This window comes from Athalia rosae, chromosome 8 (genome assembly GCF_917208135.1).
Source record: "Athalia rosae chromosome 8, iyAthRosa1.1, whole genome shotgun sequence".
Taxonomy (NCBI): Eukaryota; Metazoa; Arthropoda; class Insecta; order Hymenoptera; family Athaliidae; genus Athalia; species Athalia rosae.
In genome coordinates, this window is record NC_064033.1 from 6,571,440 (window position 1) to 6,594,017 (window position 22,578).

General features: G+C 39.4%; 1 protein-coding gene and 1 long non-coding RNA gene across 2 annotated transcripts; one reads left to right on the forward strand and one right to left on the reverse strand.

The window, feature by feature from the left end:
- Positions 1-939: 939 nt before the first annotated feature.
- LOC105692242 (protein maelstrom homolog) lies at positions 940-4,209 on the forward strand. The gene is made up of 11 exons (XM_048659376.1): positions 940-1,079; positions 1,228-1,436; positions 1,518-1,719; positions 1,841-2,224; positions 2,339-2,505; positions 2,601-2,843; positions 2,933-3,112; positions 3,190-3,232; positions 3,386-3,454; positions 3,532-3,591; positions 3,665-4,209. The coding sequence occupies exons 2-11, from the start codon at positions 1,302-1,304 to the stop codon at positions 3,688-3,690; spliced, it is 1,509 nt and encodes a 502-aa protein (XP_048515333.1). The 5' UTR covers positions 940-1,079; positions 1,228-1,301; the 3' UTR covers positions 3,691-4,209.
- Positions 4,210-19,135: 14,926 nt separating this feature from the next.
- On the reverse strand, positions 19,136-19,707 carry LOC105692243. Its single transcript, XR_007279962.1, has 3 exons — positions 19,650-19,707; positions 19,496-19,572; positions 19,136-19,274 (listed from the first exon to the last, which is right to left on the reverse strand). It is a non-coding gene; the product is annotated as an uncharacterized LOC105692243 (long non-coding RNA).
- Positions 19,708-22,578: the final 2,871 nt, after the last annotated feature.

Here is a 22,578-nt window from a genome sequence, read left to right on the forward strand (position 1 = left end):
ATTTTCATGCTTTATTGTAATAACTTTCAAGTTCTATTTCAAACTCTCAATGTGGTAAACGGGGAAATTTTCGTGCCGAAGTCATACCAAACAAATTTCGTGAAAATTTACTTTTGTTCGTTTTCGGATACCTCCGGTACATCCCGAACCGAAGGTCTTTCTTTTTTATTGGTTGCTTCTGTAAAAATTGAGGTCATATTATTATACAATGTTGCGAATTCCAGGGGGTAAGACATATAATGCACATTTGTGAGCCCAACATAACGTGTTTTTTTTTTCATTAATTACTCCAATATTGGGAAAAATCATATCCGCTCATTATATTTGGTAGAAGAAATACTCCTATAGTGATAAAAAAGTAACACAGCACACACGTAGAATGAATCTCCATAGAATATACATACGTATGTATTATTCTTAATATGCGTACCACATACCACGAACTGACGTGTTAATTATGTCTTGATATGGTCTATCATTTGAAATCAAAAAATTTCTGCCAATATAAATAAAAACACTTCTTTCCATACTCAAACGGCTAGGAAAATTATTTCTGGTAGATAATAGGGCAATGAGCGAGAAAAAAACACGTTATTTTGGGCCTACAAATACCGCATAAGATCCTTCATTTCGCATGCAATTCAAAGTTACCAATGAAGAATCAAATATTCAGTTACAGTACAGCTATCGTGAGTTCCAGATTACATGCGCATATTCGCTATTATAAGCCAGAAATTTGAATACTCACGTGCGTTCGTTTCCATTGCTGGAGATTGGATGAGCTCGCGTGCAAGTTCTTGTAAAAACCGCGGCACACTCGGCGGATAATGCGGCAGCATGTTCGTTGTGCTGTCGTGACAGCATACGATAATTTCTTTTTTACCGATGCGACCGATAATACAGAACTGCACGGTTACCGCCGTGCCCAATTGCTAGCTTCAAATCGTTAGCCACGGCCGGCTGTCTTCAAAAATCTTCAGTCAACGTCTTTAGTCAACGTTCAGACATATCTATGGTTCAGATGAGTGCAGTGCTAAACGTTATTGTGCGTACCGGCTTAACTTGCTGCGGAACAAAAGGTGCGGATTTGTTGAAATATTATAAGACTTTATTGTAGAATTCCATCTTCTTCAAATGACAAAAAATGATGAGGATTTGAAAAATAAGCAAACTACGCGGAGTTAACTTTGTGATCGTACACTTGACCACATTTTTTTTTGTTCGCAGTTCTTTCACAACGGTTTGCAAAGGCAAAGATATAAAGTCAGGAACCGAACAGACAGAAAAATTCACGGTATAAGATGCCACAGAAAAAGAAAACCCAAAATGCCTTTAGTTTCTTCATGCTCGATTACAAGAAGAAACATGAAGCCTTAGGTGTGAAATTTCCAGGTGGTTTGAAGGACGTGGCCAATGCCTGCAGCGCAGAGTGGAGCGTAAGTAACTAGATTGACATTTTGTAAACAAACCAACATCTGTTCTCTCCTGTGTATGAAATATGTTTTTATTTATTCCAGAGACTGACGCCTGAGCAGAAAGGACTATATGAAGTTCAAGCTAAAAATGCTAAAGTACGAGATGGAATTAATGGTGAGAGATATACGACTGAAGGCATCCCCGTTTCGCTCATTGAGCAAATGAGACAGAGGAAACAGGAGCTTAAAGATAACATGGATGATTACATCAAACGTGCTGTTGACCTGTCTGAAGGATGTGATAGTAAGTTCCAATTCACATTGAGATCGGTGCTTCACATAAGATTTCTGGTACAGAATCCGATTTATGGAGATAATGAAAATTATCCATATATTCTAATATTACTTGGCATTTCTGTACGCAGGTTTGCTCCAAAAAAAGTTTTACTTCCTACATGTAAATCGATACTGTTGCAAGCTATGTATGGATGGCACGAGTGATTTTTATCCTGCAGAGTTTGCTATTGCTGAGTTTTCTCTCAGACAAGGTGTCCAGAAAACATACCATGAAATAATCGACATTGATTTGCCCTTGGGCTATGCTGCGCAGATTAAAAACTATTCACTTCAAACGCACAAAATTTTGAGGAATCCATCTGGTGGACAGAAAAGTTTTTCAATCATGTATGAACGGCTGAGGAAGTTTTTGGAACCAGAAACTATTGGTGCTGAATTGCCTCCGCTCTATACTGCAAATAGTTTCAGGGAGGTTGTGCCTGGGTTGTTATCTCGAATGGCGGCAACTGCTGGTAAAGAATTAGTTTCTGTTTGACAATATAGACATTTTTTCATTGACTCGTAGTTGCATTATTTCCAGAGTTTCTGTGAACATGATTCATTTGGTATTTTAATTTTCCTTTTAGGTCAAACAGTAGATATTTTCAGAATTTATTCACTTGAAACTCTGTTCTTCCACATTCGCAATGCTGCTGCTACAATAAATAACAGCACGGGTTTTCCATCCGTAACATTCGCTGAAAAAGAAATTCAGAAAGATGTTTTTGATTATGCTCCGGGAATCGCATGCGATGTGAGTGCTTCCGATTTTTTAACTAAAATTTGAAGACAGACTCTATTTAATATTCCGCAGAATTTCTGAATGTTATTTTTTCATTTGGCTTTCAGTATCACAGTTCCATAGATGGGACATCAATTTACTGCAGTTTATCTATAGTAATACGCTGGGTGTACACCATTTGTGATTATTGTTGCATCGACCTCGACATTGATATGCAGCCTGGATTTCATTGCCCAATAGATACGGATTTCATTGCTATAAATCGCACAAAGGCTGCACTAGAAAGTCACGATGTATGTCAAATAGCTGACTTGGCGGAAGTTTTCCATAGCTTTGCAGACATAACAGGCGTATGTCAGAAATTTCATATTCTATAACTAGCTTCGGTTACATTACCTGTTGCAATTATGACATTATACGCAAAAATACATTCCGTCAGGTAACACCAGAACACAGGTTGAGAACTTCCGAAAGAACTTACAAAGAGGAACAGGCGCGGCGTCAAACTGGCCGCCCTCTGCAAATTATAGATCACAGCAAAATACGAAATTCCAATCTACAGGAAATAGAAACTGCTCCTCCCCGTGCAACAACCAACAGTCACTCTTTTTCAGCTATGGTAAAACTACAATTGCATTATTACTTGTTTTTTTTTTTCAACATGCAGCTCACGCTGTTCTATTCCTGTATTTTCAGACTAGGAAACCTCAGAGGCCACTGCGACTACCATACTCTATGAGTAAGACGATTTTATATTTATACGTTTTGAATAACAATTGCTTGTTTAGGAAGAGTAATTTCTCAAAATAATCTTATTCGCACACAATAAAATGCGAATCGAATTAGCTCTCTCTTTATTTTTCAAACTATTCCGAAATTGTTGTCTCAACAGGTTTGGCTATGAAGGGTGTCGGGTCAGATCAACTACCCACGATGAGCGAGATGAATTTTCCTTTAATTGGTGAGCATAAACTAAACTATAAATGAACAAGGTTCCATCGTAGTATCTATTGCTAATGTTCATTTCTTACTGCATAGGTGGTAGAGGGGGGGTTCTTAAGAATTTGAGCAACGAGTTTCCCTCAGTCCCAGGAAAAGGTGAGTTCCATATATTCCACATACATCTTTTTGCAAGTCATTACAAGTGAAATTATAATCGTTGAATTTGTAGGTCGTGGAAACTCACTTGGCTTTTAGCTCATCCTTTCAAAGAAATCCAAAGAGTAACCAAAATCTGCCCTACAAGCGATATGCGCAAAAATTGGCTACTAAGATTGAAAAGTAACTATTTAATACAATTGACAACGTATAGATAGATTCCTCCGAAAAATTATGATTACATATCGTTTACTTTATGCTTTAGTTTATTTTTATAATTTTTAGTTTTCAAGTTTATATTTTTTTCATACATTTATTACTATTAACTTTACATTCGTAATAATTCAACGTATTCGAAGAAATATCTTGAATATCATTCATTTGCGATGTATTGCCACTCGTATTTTGTGTTTCTAACCATGCGGAATGAACAGTGATGGCAAAAATTTAGAAATATAGTTGATAATGTCATTCCATTGATAGTTTTATACCGTAGTATTTGTATAACATAGTATGTACAGGTTAGTTTTTGTAGTAGAGAGGAAAAAGGAATCCAGTTCCTGATTTCTCGTTTTTTCATCAACCTAGATATGAAGAATAAAAATATATTTGTTATAAGTTATGTGTTGAATCATTTACTTGATAGCGCCACCCTCAAGTTTCGTCAGTAATGCCATCCCTTTTGTTCATCATTTGTGCTATATCTTTGCGATATTGCTCAGCGGGAGTTAATTTGAAGGGAGAACTTTGGAGACAAAATTGAAACAGCAGAACTTGAACGATAAGTTAAAAATTAATTTTGATTTTTTCATCCAGAGTCATCGGTTATCTCACGTGTAGCTCTTCCAGTGCCTCGTTAACAACTGATCGCCATCGGGTGTTCCGACATTGACTAATACGATAACCGAGTTATAAGTTTGCATGCATACCGAGTTATTGCCACGAGTTCGGTGGAAAATTAAACCGGCTATGGGGCATTGGTTTGGACAGTTTTGTGCTTTTCAAATCTCCGAACGAGCCACAAGTTACGTGAATTATGGGACACGATGATTTTCTAATCAGAATCGCTGAAATTTCATTGCTTTGAAAGCTGATCATATATCTATCAACTAATACTTCCGAAGATTCCTGCGGGTTCTTTAATATCACGCAAATAGGGCGAGTTCCCCATAACAGACTTTTTTCATATTTGATTAAAAATTATCCACGATCTTGAGTTGTAAGTTTGAAGTTACTCCGGCAAAACGGCGAGGACGTGGTAAAAATTTTCAAGTGATAAAGAAACTTTTTACACTGCACTCTTCGAGACCCTCTTCTCCAATCGCTGCTCGTTCGTTAACCACCACTTTACCAAACTCAAGTTCACACAATTTCATTTATTTATTCACCTATCTTGATATATTTGCTTTTTCATTTATAAACATATGTATGTGTACGGGCCATTCCACGTGAACCGGATCAGTCACCTCTCAGATATTTTTTTAATTTGGCATGTCGATTTTCCATGGGGAGTTAGATTTTTGTGCCAAAGGATTTTTGAATTAGTGCAAATTTCGATTTATTATGAACAATCGAAAAATTGAGAGGCGGTTTCTTCGAAAAATCATAACTTCGTCAAAAATGATGTTGGATTCAATTTTTTTTTTTAGAATTTACGCGGAAAAAAATCTGCGAAAAATTCCATAGCTTCACCATAACACGGCAAAGCCATAGAGTAAGTTCCAGAGATGTGTTATTTCTCGTTTTTGAGATATTATTGTGTCTTAATATGTCCAAGTAGCGAGCGCGGAGTCCCAATGCGTCCCTATATCTCGAAAACGAGAAATAACACATCTCTGAAACTTGCTCTATGGCTTTGCCGTGTTATGGGGAAGCTATGGAATTTTTCGCAGATTTCTTTAACGGTGTCGATCATCGCGAAAATGACTCGTGATGCTGCCGCGGAGCGTCCACCAAGTAGCGACCATGGAGAGTAGACAGGGTATTCTCTGTCGCTCGACGCGCGTCATTACGCGCATAGGCTTAGACGAGCTCGAATTTACGCGCGCCGCCAACTTTGATGATTTTTTACTCGAAAACGAAGCCGAACGCATCTCTGAAATTAATTCACAGGCTGTAGTATAGTTCAAAGTATATGTCAGCATTTTTTTCAAATTTATGGCCTTATCCGCGTAAATTCTAAAAAAAAAATTGAATCCAACATCATTTTTGACGAAGTTATGATTTTTCGAAGAAACCGCCTCTCAATTTTTCGATTGTTCATAATAAATCGAAATTTGCACTAATTCAAAAATCCTTTGGCACAAAAATCCAACTCCCCATGGGCAATCGACATGCCGAATTAAAAAAATATCTGAGAGGTGACTGATCCGGTTCACGTGGAATGGCCCGTACGTGAACAGCAGCTTCTCTGGTTGATAATTCTTTCTCGCATGATATCGAATGAAATACACACTCGGAATTTATGCTATGGAAAATACACGTGCATTATACACGTGTTTCAACGGGTAGTGCATCAATTTCAGACGAGAATTTATTTCTCGATCTAATGGATCACTGACCGAATTAACTTGTACAGAATAGAATGCGTAGGTATTGCAGCAACGTTTTGTACGTATAAAACAACATCGGCACAACCGACAGGACGATAAATTGATCGAGACAACCCATGAGAGGCTGCAAATAGTTAATAGGATAGATAAAATTGAGGGAGGCTTCGGCATAATTTTATACATGAAATCCTTTCGGAGAATGGTTTCAGATCTAACTGACAATGAATATACATTTTAAGATTTTTATAGAGCTGATTAAATTGAACAAAAATTTTTACCACGTAATCTAAGAACTCCGTTGGTCTCATTCACGTGAAGATGACTGATAATTATCGCGTACTTTAATAAGAATTACAAAGTTACTTGCATGCAGGGCCGGAATTAAATTTTTGCCGCCCTTGGGCACTTAAAAAATACCGCCCTATCACTGAAATTTTACTTAAAGTTATACAGTTTTGACATCTTATTTTTGAAAAATCAAAGTCTTCAATCTATTGCAAACAATTTACTATGTATTAAATACTTTAACATAACATATGAAAATAATTGTGTTTAGAATGCACGTTAGTTTTAGTGTTCTTAGCACTATAGACTTTGCACTAATTTTGACTGATTATGATATCACAATAATTTTTTTCCTAGGCAAACTCGCCTGCTTTTTTGAATTGCAAATCGGTCAATTAAATCTTCACAATCTAAACGTTGAAGTACGTCCGATTCGATGCATAGAATAGCTAAGTTATTGAGTCTATTTGCGCTTATTGTGGAACGTAAGTAGTTTTTAACTCTTTTCAAACAAGAAAACGATTGTTCTGCGCTACAGTTCGTTACAGCTAAAGTAACAAATATTCGATATGCGATTTCTACGTTCGGAAACTCAGTGTTAAGGTTGTTTGTACGTAAAAATTTCAGAATATCGGAAGGTGAATTTTGTTCTATCTTTTTTTCAGTGCAATAAGCATATTTCGATTATTAATTTTTACTTAAGGTGCCAAAATTATAATTTACAAAATTTTAGTTTGACAAATAATGTATGAGTTGAATGTCTTGATTTATCTATTAAATAATAAATGATTAATTGAAGGAATTGAAAAAACCTATTAAAAAATTTTGATAAAACTAAAAAAAATTTTTTCCACTTTCTAAATTTTGCCGCCCCAAAAAATTTGCCGCCCTGGGCACTAGCCCCGACTGCCCCTAGTGTAAATTCACCGCTGCTTGCATGACTAAACAAGGTCTGCACTCGATGAGAATCGACGTTAATTCTTGGTGCATGGATATACTCATTTTCATAATGATGATCATCATTATACAAGTATAGTGATATTGGTAGAACGCGGGACGGCGGCGCTGCCCCCAAAAGATAATAAATATCTTTTCCAACATACTGCCATAGATATATTGAACCAATTGAAACAAAATAGATTCCACAAAAGCTCTATACAGAATGAAATTATTTCTTACCAGGTAGAATCTGATGTGAAATGTAAAAATAATTTTTCTGAGATAATTTTTTGAACAAATTTATGAGAGTAAAAAAAAAAGTTCTTTAAACAAATTTGAAGAAAAAAAAAAAAAAGCACTTCAACGTTTTTGTGGATGCGATACGATAATTTGAAATATCATTCTCTTTTTAATTCCATCACGTTATTTTCGTGGTCAATGGTGATCCGGCAACGCTGCGCATAAAGTTATCTCGAGTATATTGTAGAATCAAAAGTAGGAATTATATTTTTATATAAATATATATTATATATACTCGGTGCAACATTGCCAAATCACAGGTTTTGTTTCAGTGTTCTAAGATTGATACACTATGATCAGATATTAGATCTTACAATCATCCTCGGTGTACAATGCATCATAAGCTGTATACATAGGCAATACAGAATACATATGGGTACGTATGTGGCAAAAAAAAATTTCTCTGAACCTTGTGAGAATATTCATCTGAGATTTGTGTAAAAATTTTAGATTTTTGAAAATTATTGATTCTAATTTCAGCAGTTCAAAGATAGGCAAGGATGTCATATTTCGGAACAATGAAAAAAAATCTCGATACACCTTTTTTTTTACCAAATTTTCCGTACTTTTTGAAAAAATTGATTTTGACTTTCCATGGCCTTTAAAATGACCCTCTCGGTCATTTCAAGTGCCAAAATTCCTCGTTCAGAAATTTATAGAATTCTAAACTTTCTAATATCTTCTCTTTGTCTTCTGCGATTTTTCTTCAGAAGTTTTAGTTTTTGCGTGTAAAATTAATTTTGTATATTATAATTGCAAAATGATGATTATGAAAAAAATGTTTTGTACGAATGCTGCTTAGCTTTTCTTGTAAATTACGAATCTGCAATACAAAATATGGATTTCCGCTCGGAAAACCAAGTGACCCTCAAAACCCCCATACAATCCAGCTAAATTTCAATATCTATGGTATTATTGAATTTTCCTTCTATGATTCTGCAATTATTGTTTCAAAAATTTTCCAAAATAATCCTCAGTTTTTGAGAAAACACCTTGTAACACTTTGAAAAATATATCCTGTTTACATGGAGGGTACAATCCACTATGCCGTGCATTCGTGCATTTTTGGATTTTGTGTTCTGCTTGTTGAGACATTACTGCAATAATTTATCACGGGTAAAACAGCCATGTATAACTGTATCTAATATATCACATGGTATGGGGCACAACGTAGCACATGTCGAGCACGATGCAGAACAAGCATCATTCCTAATTCGATCGAAGAAGGCGGGGCCAACTTCGAACGTGAAACCGATTTCTCAACTTTCAAATCTGTAATTCACGGGCGAAAGAAATTATTCATGCAGCACAACGTTGCGCGCGTCAGGCACAATGCAGCACAATGCAGCACAACCATCCTTTCTGATTTCATCGGTAAAGGCGGGGCCAGTTCCGAATGTAAATACGATTTTTTGACTTTAAAATATATTATTCACAGGCGAAAGAAAGAAGGACTGGGCACAACGTAGCACACGTTATAAGAAATTATAATATATATTTCTATTTTAAATCATTTACCATTATTATTGATGCTTCTTTTTTTCATATAATCTTTTCCATACAAAATATACAACTAGTTATGAAGTTTTCGATTTGTAAAATAAATAAATTTAATACTTAATTCCTAGCTAATAACGTCACATAACGCACACTAACATTCACACACGTCAAATAAAATCGGTTAACCGTCTTGAATGTCCATGAAATTTAAAAAGGGGCCGTTATTTCGTTATTTGCATTAAAAATATATATGCCTTCGTTGGAGTCAATGATAAAATATATGTATATAGACAAGTAAAATTAGTCTAAGTCAAAAATTAAAAAGAAATCAAAAACGTTTCGGACATATAATAAATAAATAATGTATGTAGGTAAAATTGTATAAATAAAATCGGTGATTAACGACACATGGACATTTAGAACAAATTAAACACGACGATTACAGATAATATATCTAAATAGATAAAAATATCGGGAGTATATTAAAAAGACGTCAGTTATATAATAAAATGAGAGAGAGAGGGTTGTAGCTGCGCGACTTATCTTTTGTTTGCGATGTAAAAATGCTGGCTACTTCTCTGTGGGTGCTGTTCTTGGATGATTTCTTATGCTGCAGTTGCTAATGATCCTTTACTTTTTGATTAGATTTTCGTTTGGGAGGCTCCATATGTCAATTTGTGTTATCAATCCCAATTTTCAGATATATGTCCTTATTCTGGCACGTCCAACTCCCACAACGTCCCACAGAGAAGAGGGCGATTTCGCTTTTCGAATCTAGGATTAGCAGAGCTAATCCTTTCTTATTTCTATTCCTTTTCTTTTCCCCTTCTCTCTCTCTCTCTTTCTCCTTCTCTCTCTCTCTCTCTCTCTCGCTCTCTCTCTAGACGAGATCTCTAAGTTGACGCGTGTTTGAATTGCTCTGTGTTTTTGACCGAGTACTTGCAGTATTGGTGGTGATTTAATTTTCTGCCTTGGTTATTGCTGTGCTTTGGCTAGTGATCGGTAACTTGAGTGCAAGTGGTGTTCTATTGGACTGCAGGAGAGTGACTTTTCTACATTCAAACATTCAAAATTCTTTGGTAACGACTTCTTGGTGCCTAGCTGCTTTGTTCGAGTCAGCTGGTTGCCTGTGTGTTGTCTATCCGTGTCTGTGTTTTGCTTTTCGCTAGCGCTTCGAGACGTTGTTTTTGTTTGGCACTGACCTTTCCGTTGCTAGTTTAAATACCTGTCCTGTCAGCTGTACTAGTTTCGGTGTTGACATGCCTCTGCCTGTGTGCGCGTTATGTTTCGCGAGTGTGGAAAAGGCTAGCGATGGTGTTATGGCGGGCGCAGGCTGTGGCCATGCTTTGCATGTGCAGTGTGTGAAGCTGAGACTTTGTTTGGCCTCCTCAAGAGAGGTCCCGTCGCGTGTGCGTGATTTTTGCCCTGCGTGTCCGCAAAAGATGGTTGGTGTAGATGTGAGTGGACAGCAGCTTGAGCTGCTGAAGTCTATTAATGCCAGGTTGGGTGTTTTGGAGGCGTCAGCTGCAAAGGTTGACTCCCTTGTGGCTGATGTAGAAAGTCTACATACCAAGTTTGATTCGATGGCGGCCGAAAATACAATATTTAGGGCGGATTTGGCAGAACTCAAATCCTCTGTAGCTGAGGTCAAAAAGGACACCGACGCTGTTGTGATAGAAGTGGCAGAGCACAAGGATCGACTGAAGAAGGTGGAAAACAGATTGGCTGCGAGTTCCTTGGTGCAGCATTTGACGTCTATCAAGCTAGCACCGCCACAAGAGAAATATTGAGTTCAGTATATGTAATAATTAAATGCTAATTAGATGCTAATTAAATGCTCTAATGCCGAATTTGTCGCTCTGCATTTTATAAAAAAAACCTGTGGCGGTGCCAGCTTGGATTCAAGCTAGCAGCGCCACATTGAAAAATCAGCTAAGAGCGGGTGATTTCGAAAAAGTGATTGGGCAGTAATTAAATGCTAATTAGATGCTCCAATAATACCCAAGGCCCGAATTTGTCGCTCGTCATTTTCGATTTTTTTTCAATTTTTTTCGATTTTTTCTACCGTCTGTGGGGCTGCTGACGGTGTCGAGGGTCGAATCTACGACGGGGATGATATTCGATATTCGATATTCGATATTCGATATTCGATATTCGATATTCGATATTCGATATTCGATATTCGATATTCGAGTTTCGAGTTTCCAGATTCGAGATTCGATATTCGATATTCGAGATTCGATATTCGATATTCGATATTCGATATTTGATATTCGAGTTTCGATATTCGATATTCGAGTTTCGATATTCGATATTCGATATTCGATATTCGATATTCGATATTCGATTTTCGATTTTCGATATTCGATATTCGATATTCGATATTCGATTTTCGATATTCGATATTCGATATTCGATATTCGATATTCGATATTCGAGATTCGAGATTCGATATTCGATATTCGAGATTCGATATTCGATATTCGAGATTCGATATTCGATATTCGAGATTCGATATTCGAGATTCGATATTCGATATTCGAGATTCGAGATTCGAGATTCGAGATTCGAGATTCGATATTCGATATTCGATATTCGATATTCGATATTCGATATTCGATATTCGATATTCGAGTTTCGATATTCGAGTTTCGATATTCGATATTCGATATTCGATATTCGATATTCGATATTCGATATTCGAGATTCGAGATTCGAGATTCGAGATTTGAGATTCGAGATTCGAGATTCGAGTTTCGATATTCGATATTCGATATTCGATATTCGATATTCGATATTCGATATTCGATATTCGATATTCGATATTCGAGTTTCGATATTCGAGTTTCGATATTCGAGTTTCGATATTCGAGTTTCGATATTCGAGTTTCGATATTCGAGTTTCGATATTCGATATTCGATATTCGATATTCGATATTCGATATTCGATATTCGATTTTCGATTTTCGATATTCGATATTCGATATTCGATATTCGATATTCGATATTCGATTTTCGATTTTCGATATTCGATATTCGATATTCGATATTCGATATTCGATATTCGATATTCGAGTTTCGAGTTTCGAGTTTCGAGTTTCGAGTTTCGAGTTTCGAGTTTCGAGTTTCGAGTTTCGAGTTCCGAAAGCTGAGCTGGAAGATAAGCTGACAAATTCGTCGTTATAGCTTTAATCAGCATCTAATTATCATTCTATCATTATGTCATTCATTCTCCGGATCTGTCATCCCCATCGTAAATTCGACCCTCGACACCGTCAGCAGCCCCACAGACGGCAGAAAAAATCGAAAAAAATTGAGAAAAAATCGTAAATGACGAGCGACAAATTCGGGCCTTGGGTATTATTGGAGCATCTAATTAGCATTCAATTACTGCCCAATCACTTTTTCGAAATCACCCTCTCTTAGCTGATTTTTCAATGTGGCGCTGCTAGCTTGAATCCAAGCTGGCACCGCCACAGGTTTTTTTTATAAAATGCAGAGCGACAAATTCGGCATTAGAGCATTTAATTAGCATCTAATTAGCATTTAATTATTACATATACTGAACTCAATATTTCTCTTGTGGCGGTGCTAGCTTGATAGACGTCAGCATTTGTCCTCAGCGGATGAAGCAGTGCTGTTACGTGCGGCGTGTCGTGAGGTGTCGGATCATCTGATTGTGTCGGGTGTGCCAGAGGGGCTTGCTGTAGCCGATGACCCGCGACTCTTTTTGCCGAAGTTGATGGGTGCCTTGGGTGTTGATATCCCGTGCAGTGACGTACTTAAGTGTGAGAGAATGGGAGCAGCGAGACAGACTGGTAGACGTCAGGGTTCTGGTGGTGCTGTGGGCAGTCGTGCGATGCTATTGGTATTGTCGTCTAGTGCGAAGGTCGATCAGGTGTTGGCTGCTAAGAAGCGCAAGCCAGAATTGCTCGCGTCTGACATTGATGTGTCTCTGCCGGGTGCGAAAGTCTATGTTAATCGTAGAGTTCCCGTGCAGTTGCACCAGCTTCGGAGTCGTGTGCTCAAGCAGTTTCCGTCGTTGCTCCCTAAGCAAGTCTGGATTGCCGATGCTGCTGTTTTCGTTAGGGGCAGTGCGAGTTCTAGGCCCATCAAGGTGCTGCCGTCAACTGATCTCTAGCAGCTTGGTTTCTGACCGCGTTTGGCGTCAGGTACCCCGGTGTTGCCTCCAGCGTGTACTGCATCGCATCTTAATGTCTGCAGCCTTAATGCACAGTCGTTGCCAGCTCACTATGATGAGTTTAAAGAGTTTTTTAGACTGAACCCGTACGATGTCATCGCTGTGACTGAGACGTGGCTCAATGACCGCATCTTGGATCAGCAGGTTGCTCTTCCATCCCACTCGCTGCATCGTCTTGATCGAAGAGGGCGTCATGGTGGTGGCGTTGCTCTGTATGTGTCGCAGGAGCTCTGCGTTAGGATCGTGGACTCATCTTCGTCTCTTGGTAGGGATGGTGTACCAGAGTATCTGATTGCTGAAGTTTGGGGCGTGTCTCGGCCGAAGTTCCTGGTAGCGGTAGTTTATAGGCCGCCTAAGGCTGGACATCTGGACATTTTTGAAAACGCTATTGCGGCTCTCATACCTTGTTACAGGTTTGTTTGTGCACTGGGTGACTTTAATGCTGATCTCACGACTTCTACTCATGATTCGACTCACTTGAGGAGCTTCTTTGCTGCGCAGGGTCTGAGCATTGTTCCGTTGCAGCCGACGCATCATACAGCAACGTCCCACACCTGGCTTGATGTTTGTGCAGTTAGTGACCTGTGTTGCCTGAGTGCGTGGGGACAGTCTGCACAGCCTTTTTTATCCGGACATGATTTGGTTTATGCTTGTATCAAGTACTGTGTGCGCAGTCGTGAGCCTCGTTGTGTCAGTTATCGTCCTTGGAGTAATGCAGATGTGGAAGCTGCAGCGAATGTTCTGTCCTCTTTACAGATTTCTGTGCCGTGCGCCCCTTGTAATGTGGATGGTCAGTTTGAGACCTTCAGTTCTGTCATGACCAATATGCTTGATACTGCAGTGCCGATGCGTAAGGTCGTGGTTAAGCGTCTGCCTGCGCCATGGTTGTCGCCTGCTATTGTGTGTCTGATGAGGGACAGAGATGCGTGTTATAGAGCCTTCAAGCGTACTGGGGTGCGCCGTGTGTTCGATAAGTATGTCGACTTACGCAGGAAAGTGAAGCGTGAGTGGCTTAGTGCTAAGGCCGCCTATCTTCAGGGTGTGTTTGATCTGGCTGGAAATTCGAGAGGGTTTTGGAGAGAGGTGGACAAGCTGGGGATCAGGAAAAAGTCTGTTGTGATGCTGCCGGCTGACCTCTCGGCTAATAAACTAAATGAGCATTTTGCGTCTGTGTCTTCTGGAGTGTTGCTGTCACCCTTCTGTGAGGTGTTTCCTGGGATGGCTGCTGGTGAGGATGATGGATTCCTCTTCTCGGATTGTGATCCTATCTGTGTGTGGGATGCGGTTGCTAGGGTTACCACGCGTGCCTGTGGACCTGACGGCTTGCCAATTCAAGTTTTTAAAGTATTTAAAGCGCAAGTGTTACCTTTTATTGTTAAACTCTTCAATTTGTCTTTAAGTGCTGGTGTTTTTCCAGCGGTGTGGAAGACTGCGTATGTTACGCCTATACCTAAAGTGCGTAACCCTGTGGTGGCGTCTGATTTTAGACCAATCTCGATATTGTGTGCGCTCTCCAAAGTTCCGGAGCGAATTGTTTTTGATCAGGTTACGCGTTATCTGCGGGCTGAGTGTCTTTTAGATCCGAGGCAGACGGGTTTTAGGGAAGGTATGGGTACTCAAAATGCTGTTCTGAGGTTTGTGGATGATTGTCGTCTTGCAGTGGACGAACGTTTGGTCACTGTTTCGGTATTTCTTGACTTTTCTAAGGCTTTTGATACGGCTGACCGGGTGTTGTTGCTTCGTAAGTTGCGTTGTTTCCGTTTCTCAGAGGGGGCTCTTCGGTGGTTTCATTCTTATCTGAGTGGTCGTATGCAAGCGGTTCGTGGGCCAGGGGGTGCGGTTTCTGATTGGCTGTCGGTATTGTCCGGTGTTCCTCAAGGCAGCGTATTGGGTCCTCTTCTCTTCACTCTCTTTATTAATGATCTGCCTAGTTGTTTAAGTAGCTGTAAGTATTTATTGTATGCGGATGATTTGCTCGTTTATTATAGTTGTGCGCCCAGCAGTCTGTCGGAGGCTGTGGAGCTGGTGAATGTCGAGCTTCAGCGTGTGCAGGAGTGGTGCTCTGAAAAAAAGTTAAGCCTGAATCCGGGTAAGTCCAAGGCAATGGTCGTCGGCAGCTCGAGGTATGTTAACATGCTGGATTTCTCTGTTCTGCCAAGGGTTCTCCTTGGTGGTCAGTGTTTGGAATATGTCTCTAGCTTTAGGTATTTAGGAGTGACCCTGGACAGCAGGTTGTCCTGGGTACAGCATGTCTCGCAGGTCTGTAATACCTCTGCTCATCTTTTGTATGTGGTCTTGGGTGGCTTGAGCCGTGCAATCGTCGGTTGTTTTTAGTTGGCTGCCTATTTTATAAGGCTCTGTGTTTGGGCATTGATGGGCTGTTTGGGAGTCAGATTCGTCTGAACCCAAATATCGCGCGGCATCGGATTGATACTCGGACGGACTCGCTTCGGCCTCCGCCTGTGCGTACCGTGATCTTCCAGAAGTCTTTTTTGGTTTGTGGCATTAACTTCTGGAATGCTTTGCCCCCGGATGTCACTACGGCTGCGACCTTCGCTGACTTCCGGAGGCAAAGTCATTCGTTTCTTCTGGAGCTAGAGGCGGCTGGTGTTCAGGTTTAGTTCTAGTTTTAGTTTTAGTTTAGCTCTTCTTTTTCTTTTTACTTTCTTTTTCTTTTTCTTTTTCAATTTAATTTGATTTGATTTAATTTAACTTGATTTTTCTTCATTCCTGTTTCTTTATTTCTCTTTATTTTTATTTTTTATTATCTTTACTTTTACTTTTATTTTATTTCTTAATCTTTACCTTTATATGTGAATATGTGTTATAATAGTGATCTAATTCACTTGCCTGTGGTCGTTAAGGAGCTTGCTCCACGATCAAATAAATCATCTTTTCTCTCTCTCTCTCTCTCTCTTTCTACATAAATATCGTTACAACGTCGAGCACAATTCAGCACAATCATTGTTTTTAATTTTATCGAAAAAGGTGGGGCCAGCTTCGAACGTCAAGATGATTTTTCGACTCTAAAATCTGTAATTCACGGGCGAAAAAAATTATTCATGTGGGACAACGTAGCACACGTCGAGCACAATGCAGTACAATGCAGCACAATCATCGTTCTTGATTTCATCGAAAAAGGCGGGGCCAACTTTATGCACATAATTTCACTACTTAATAACGACAATTCTCACAACGAATCGATAGAGGTATTATAACACTTATTATATGAATAAATAACAAAAAAAAATTGTGTATAGATAAAATTGTTGAGATAATGTATAAATTAAGAGTTTATTAATAAATCGTGATAAAAAAAGATATAAAATAATGACTGAATAAACGTGAATTATATGACGGTATAAATTAACAATATGAAAATTGACAAAAATAATAAATATGACTTTACTCAAACACTTAAAATTTAGACGATGCCAATAGGGCGTATATAAAAAAAAATGACATGAAAATATCACAATAAAAGAATAAGTAGGAGTACGAATTTATAGCATAAGACAAAGATCAAAAGAATCAGTCTATAAAAGAATAATAAATACAGGTAAAATAACTAAAAGACAACACAAGAATGCGATGAAAGAATGAAAATGAAAAATGATTAGTAAAATTGCGTAAAGTTGATGATATCGTGACCGTTAAAATGGCGTTGTCGATCCACAGCTATGTATCATCCAGAATCACCCTCCTTTTCCTGGACTTCAGGTCGTATATAGATGAGATTAGTCCATAAAATGCCCGTTCCAGGTCGGAAATATGCTCAAAATATTCAGGTTTTTTTTTTTTATATAAATGTAAAGATGACGAAGGTAAGGGGAGTACGTTTGACGTTTATCGAAGAATGAGGTATAGATAAATGATATTGAGGTGATCACCGATATCGAGAAAGTGTGTCCTAAACTATGCTCCCTCTTGCCTCATACCTCTTATTCCTCCCACTCTTCGCTCCCTAATCCTCACTTCCCCTTCCTACATCCTATCGATCATCTGATGATTCGTTACAGTATCCGTAGAGGCAATTATTTAGTCTAAAGACAAGGGCCGTCGTCAATGTTTCGTAAAACCAACCGTTTAAGAGCATATCAATGGCTCCACCAAGGACGAAGAACAGGTGCATTGTTTATCGCGGATAGTTCGGGAGTATCGACGACGTTATCTTAACACCCGAATTGCAATGGAAGTAATTTTCATTAATCACGATTTCATTCAAAACTATTTAAAAACCCAAAAAATAAAAGGTGGTTGGACAACCATGATCGATAAATTTATTTATTGAAATAACATGCTTTAATCTACGTAATGTACGTCATAACGAACAGCGAAAATTCAACTACATTTCATATTTTGAAAAATAACATCACACTCAAATTGTCGACTGAAGATAACGCTTGAATATTGTGCTGCCAAACACCACCATATACCAAAAGCGTTGACTAAAAATCTTCCGTCACCGCTGAAAGAAATCCAAATTTTAGAGAGGGGCGCGACGGGAGAGGTCGGATATACTCAATCGCATTTCGTTCCTCTATTTTGTTGAAAAAGCTCGGATCGAAATTCATCGAATGCTGATGGCTGACGAGAATTGGTGCATTTTTACATGTGCACCACTTAGGTATATCCAACGGTCAATTAACACCGGATGTTGCAAATAAACATTCATAGATTACAATAACAATCGAAGAAATAAGATCATTATCGTACACTTTCGCGTCAACACATAAAATTGAAAATATACGGATAGAATGATGAGGGCGGAACATCACTACCAAGATGTCAGGCGGTCGTGCAACAATCGACTCGACTACTGTCGGCGTGTAAAGTTTAGGGCCCTCAGTTTGGAGGTTTATCACTACGAAGGAAAAACCGATAGAGCCAAAATTCAAAAAAGGTTTGAAAGCTTGGAGTATTCTGCGTCTGATGACTCATTTTTGAATATCGAGAAAAATACTCAACGGAAGTTATGACCACCGAAAGGTCAAAAAACGTGGTTTTTTCAGAGATAATCGAAGTAGGTTAACTATGGAACGTCGCAGCTCGTTAGAAAAACATTCGAAAAATTCGAAAGAATTCAGAGCGGTTCCTCAAAGATTTCTCAAAATGTCCCCGTTGGAAAATCTCAAAAATTCAAAAAAACATGGCGCCCAAGTGCTTCAAAGTACGAGTGGTGATTTCGGGAGAGGTTAAAGCTAAATGGATCTACGTGGGTTAAGAATTTGCAGAAAGATATACACTTTCTGATGACGTTAACAGAAAATTGCTCGTATTGCTGAGTCTTCGGTAATCGTCGTTGACGTTTTTGGATACACTCCGCACAACAATCAGCCGGCCACCCTGTTTTCGCTCCGAAAAACGTCCGATTTCGAAGCCTTATAACTGCTCGAGAAATTGACGTAAAAAGCTGCAAAGAAAAAGAATTTTGAAGCTCGAAGCTTCACCTTTCAGATGCTTTGTGTCGATTTGAATTACCCTCATTTGTTCACTAGTTACATCCTCTTCACTCAAGTTACGTCGAAAACGTGAAGTCAACTTTTGACTTTGAAAAGGTGCACGGGGTGTTTCAGTAATCGGACTTGAATTCTTCTGATGTCAGTCTGAAGGTTGAAGTGTCCCCTTTCGAAGGCGTTTCTCAAATTTTCCGTACGATTTTCTTTTGCATAAGTTATGCGACTCCGAAGCAATCGTTGTCCATCTCTGTACTCCAACGATGAGACCTCGTCGTCCCTTGATTGTAATTTATAGAATCACGCTGATCTCTGCGCACCGTCATCGACCCCGACCCGTAGGTTCTTCGGGGTTGCGATGTGCAGCAGCAGCCCTGTCACGGGCACCCCGTAAACCACGGGGGTCGTTGCCCCTTCTTCCCCGACCGCGGCGATTGTCGTTTCCTTGAGCTGAAAACAATTGGGTCAACGGTCAACGATAGTCGAAGAAATCAATAAAAGTCTGAAAAATTTCATCGAGTAAGTAGCTACATCCGGATCACCGACGACCGGTTCCTCCGCAGCCATCAATCCAGGTGGAACCAGCTCGTTTTCGTCCTCGGCACCACTAACAAATACGAAATGTGTCATCGAACGATAGCTGGAATAACAGATAAACGTTCGTTGCTCACCTTCGTCATGGTCCGGACCCTCGATTTGCACCAGATTTGGACCCTTGTCGCACAGCGTTCTAAAAACTCTCGCAAATCTGCAGAAGATACAAAAGCTCATAAGTTGTAAGTGATTTTCTGTCAAATCCATCAGTTTTCAATATTCGATAATTACCATTTTTTGTGATTCCTTTCATTTCTCTAATTCTCGGTCAAGTATCGGATTACATTACACATCAACACTCGTGCGTGTCTCTCATTGTCAGGCCCAGGTACCTCCGTCGCCGTAAGAGAGCCTTATCGCGACAAAAATGGTGAGTAAATGAATGATTCCGTGTGAGAGAGTACGATATGGTTGCTATAAATAATCCCCCCAAAAGACACCGACGGTGCAAAAAAGTTCGCCAAGTACATTAAATGTTAAACAATAACTACTGTCCAATTGTCTTGAATGAAGAAATGAAGAAAACCTGATCGATAATAGGAAAAAGAGGATCTAAATCAATTAATGTGCCAAATACATGTAACTTTGATTGATGAATATAGGTATAGAAGCACCAGAGAAGATTCGAACAAACACACGGCAACCCAAACTATCGATTAGAAGAACATAAAATTGGAATGAAATCAATGAAAGTCCATTCAAAGAATCAAAAAACATAATTTGAAAAAAAAAAAAACCTCAAATTCACTTATTTTGCTTTGGAATTCCATAAAACTGACGTCGATTTTGTAACGAGAATTACAACCGACTCATCGAAAAATTGATAAATATTATCGAGCCGCTCATTGATTCCTGAGCCAATTGCTACGACATTAATTCAAACGTATTCCACGCGCTTCACCTGTTTGAAATGGAACCAGCAACCACGTAGGCTGGCCGCGGGGAATATTTCGCGTAGAGCGCCCATCGCTGCGCGTTCACAGTCGCCCATGGCGAAACGTAGCCTCCGTTGGATTCCGGGCGCAAGTTCGAATATTTTTTTTAAAATAGCTGCATACGGTGCTCTCGTCTTTGCACTGCACAGTACGAAGACAGCCGCGAGTCCCTACGAAATGAATCGTATGATCAATAACGTGTTGAACCTCAGACCGGAAGCTCGGATGATTTTTCATTGTCACGTTATCATTTATATAAATTTTCGTATACACAGGTATACTGTATGCGTTTGTTGATTCGTTATTCAATATATGTATAGAGAATACGTTTCATTGGGAATAAAAGAGATACATACAGTATCCATCACGCGCATGTGAATCGCGTAGAGTTGCGCGATTGGCGGGCTATTCGGCACAACCTGTATAATTTATCACGATTAAATTTTATTTGCGACAACGACTCTTCCCTAACCGTGTGACCGTTGAGTGTAGATAGGGAAAGAGGTGCGGAAGACGTGGTGGGCGTACTTTTCCTTATATACAAGAGCTTTGCCTCCCCACCAGTAGATGGCGCTGACAAAAACTGCCCGATTTTACGCACACACAGAGCGGTCTCGCGTACATAAGATTACCACATGCAAAGGCTCGCGGACAACCCGAGTTGTCCCGCCCCACTACTTACAACAAAACAATATTATTTATACATACAACATATTTGACATCATTTCATTTTATTTTCGACGTAAATGAGATATACATTGAAAAAAAAAAAACCAAAAGAAAAACGCCACGCACACAGAATCGAACCCACGAGCCTCACGCTATGAATCCGAACGCTTGCCGCTGCGCTGACTACTATTTGTTTTACACGTCAACTCAAAAAAATAATGCATAAAATGTTTAAACAATAATATCTGCAAAACGCTTGGCCATCTCGTCTTTTTACTTGGCTCACTTTAAGTTCTAGTCGAGCCCAACATGTACTGTGAATTTGGTCGAAATCGGTGACGACGAGTTCTCAGCCTCCCCTTGTGAGTTGCTCGATTGCTCTGATTCTGGCAATGAGTTGAAATCGCGGAACGCCGCGCGCCAGCGAGAATCGATTGTTGCGTGCATATCATTTACAGGAACCCGTATGCGTGTAAGTGACCGACTGCAGCGCACCAAGTAGTGGTAGAGACCGCTCTGCGTGTGCGTAAAATCGGGCAATTTTCGTCAGCGCCATCTACTAGTGGGGAGGCAAAGCTCTTGTATATAAGGAAAAGTACACAAACCGTGTTCATAAGTGGAGGATGTAAACATTGCGCGATTTGATTTAGGTTCACGCAAGCAGAGGTCGGAGGATCGGGCGCCGCTCGACTCGCATCGACCGGCCGCGATCTGTTATGATCTACGGCGTGTTTACCTCACAAAACTGACACAGCCATTCAACGATGATTTAACGATAAACGAGACGCGTTGGCAGTCTGAAGGAGTTAGCAGTTAGAAGTTAGCATGCAATTATTATCCTCAATGCGTCTCGATTATTGTCCTTTTCTTACAACACTCGTTTCGAATGCATCGATGGCAAGTGTTTACTCTGTCATCGACGGAGATCATCCTGTCCTATTTAATTCACCGTATCATTTCTCTGATCAAAATAACAACATCAGTCGTGGTTTCTACGATATTATCGACAGATAGATTCTAATGTTTTTGGTAAACACGCCGTGGATCATAACAGTCGTGGCCGGTCGATGCGATCCCCCTACCTCTGCTGTGGCGCTGCTGTAAATTCGACCAGGGATATTTTGCGCGAACCTGAATCAAATCGCGCGATGTTTACATGCTCCACTTATGAACACGGTTTATGTACATACGTACATAAGCATACCCCCACCACGTCTTCCGCACCCCTATTCCTATTTACCACTCTATTTACACTCAACGATAAGAGAGAGTCTGGCAACGCGACGCCATGTTCTAGCGAGTTGTGCGCGCGATGTTCAAAGTGCCTATACTGGGGTTCGACAAAAACTCGTCAATTACCAAACTTTCAACATTGAGTTACGACTTTAGACTACTTCAACTTTAGTACGAAGTATAGTTACTCGATGCTTTCAATATTGAAAAATATTTGAATATATTATTTGACATCGAATAACAATCTGTCTATAATTGAACAGTTTTACTTCCTTCTACAATTCAAATAAGGCATAACAACAACTCATAAAGTAAAATAACAG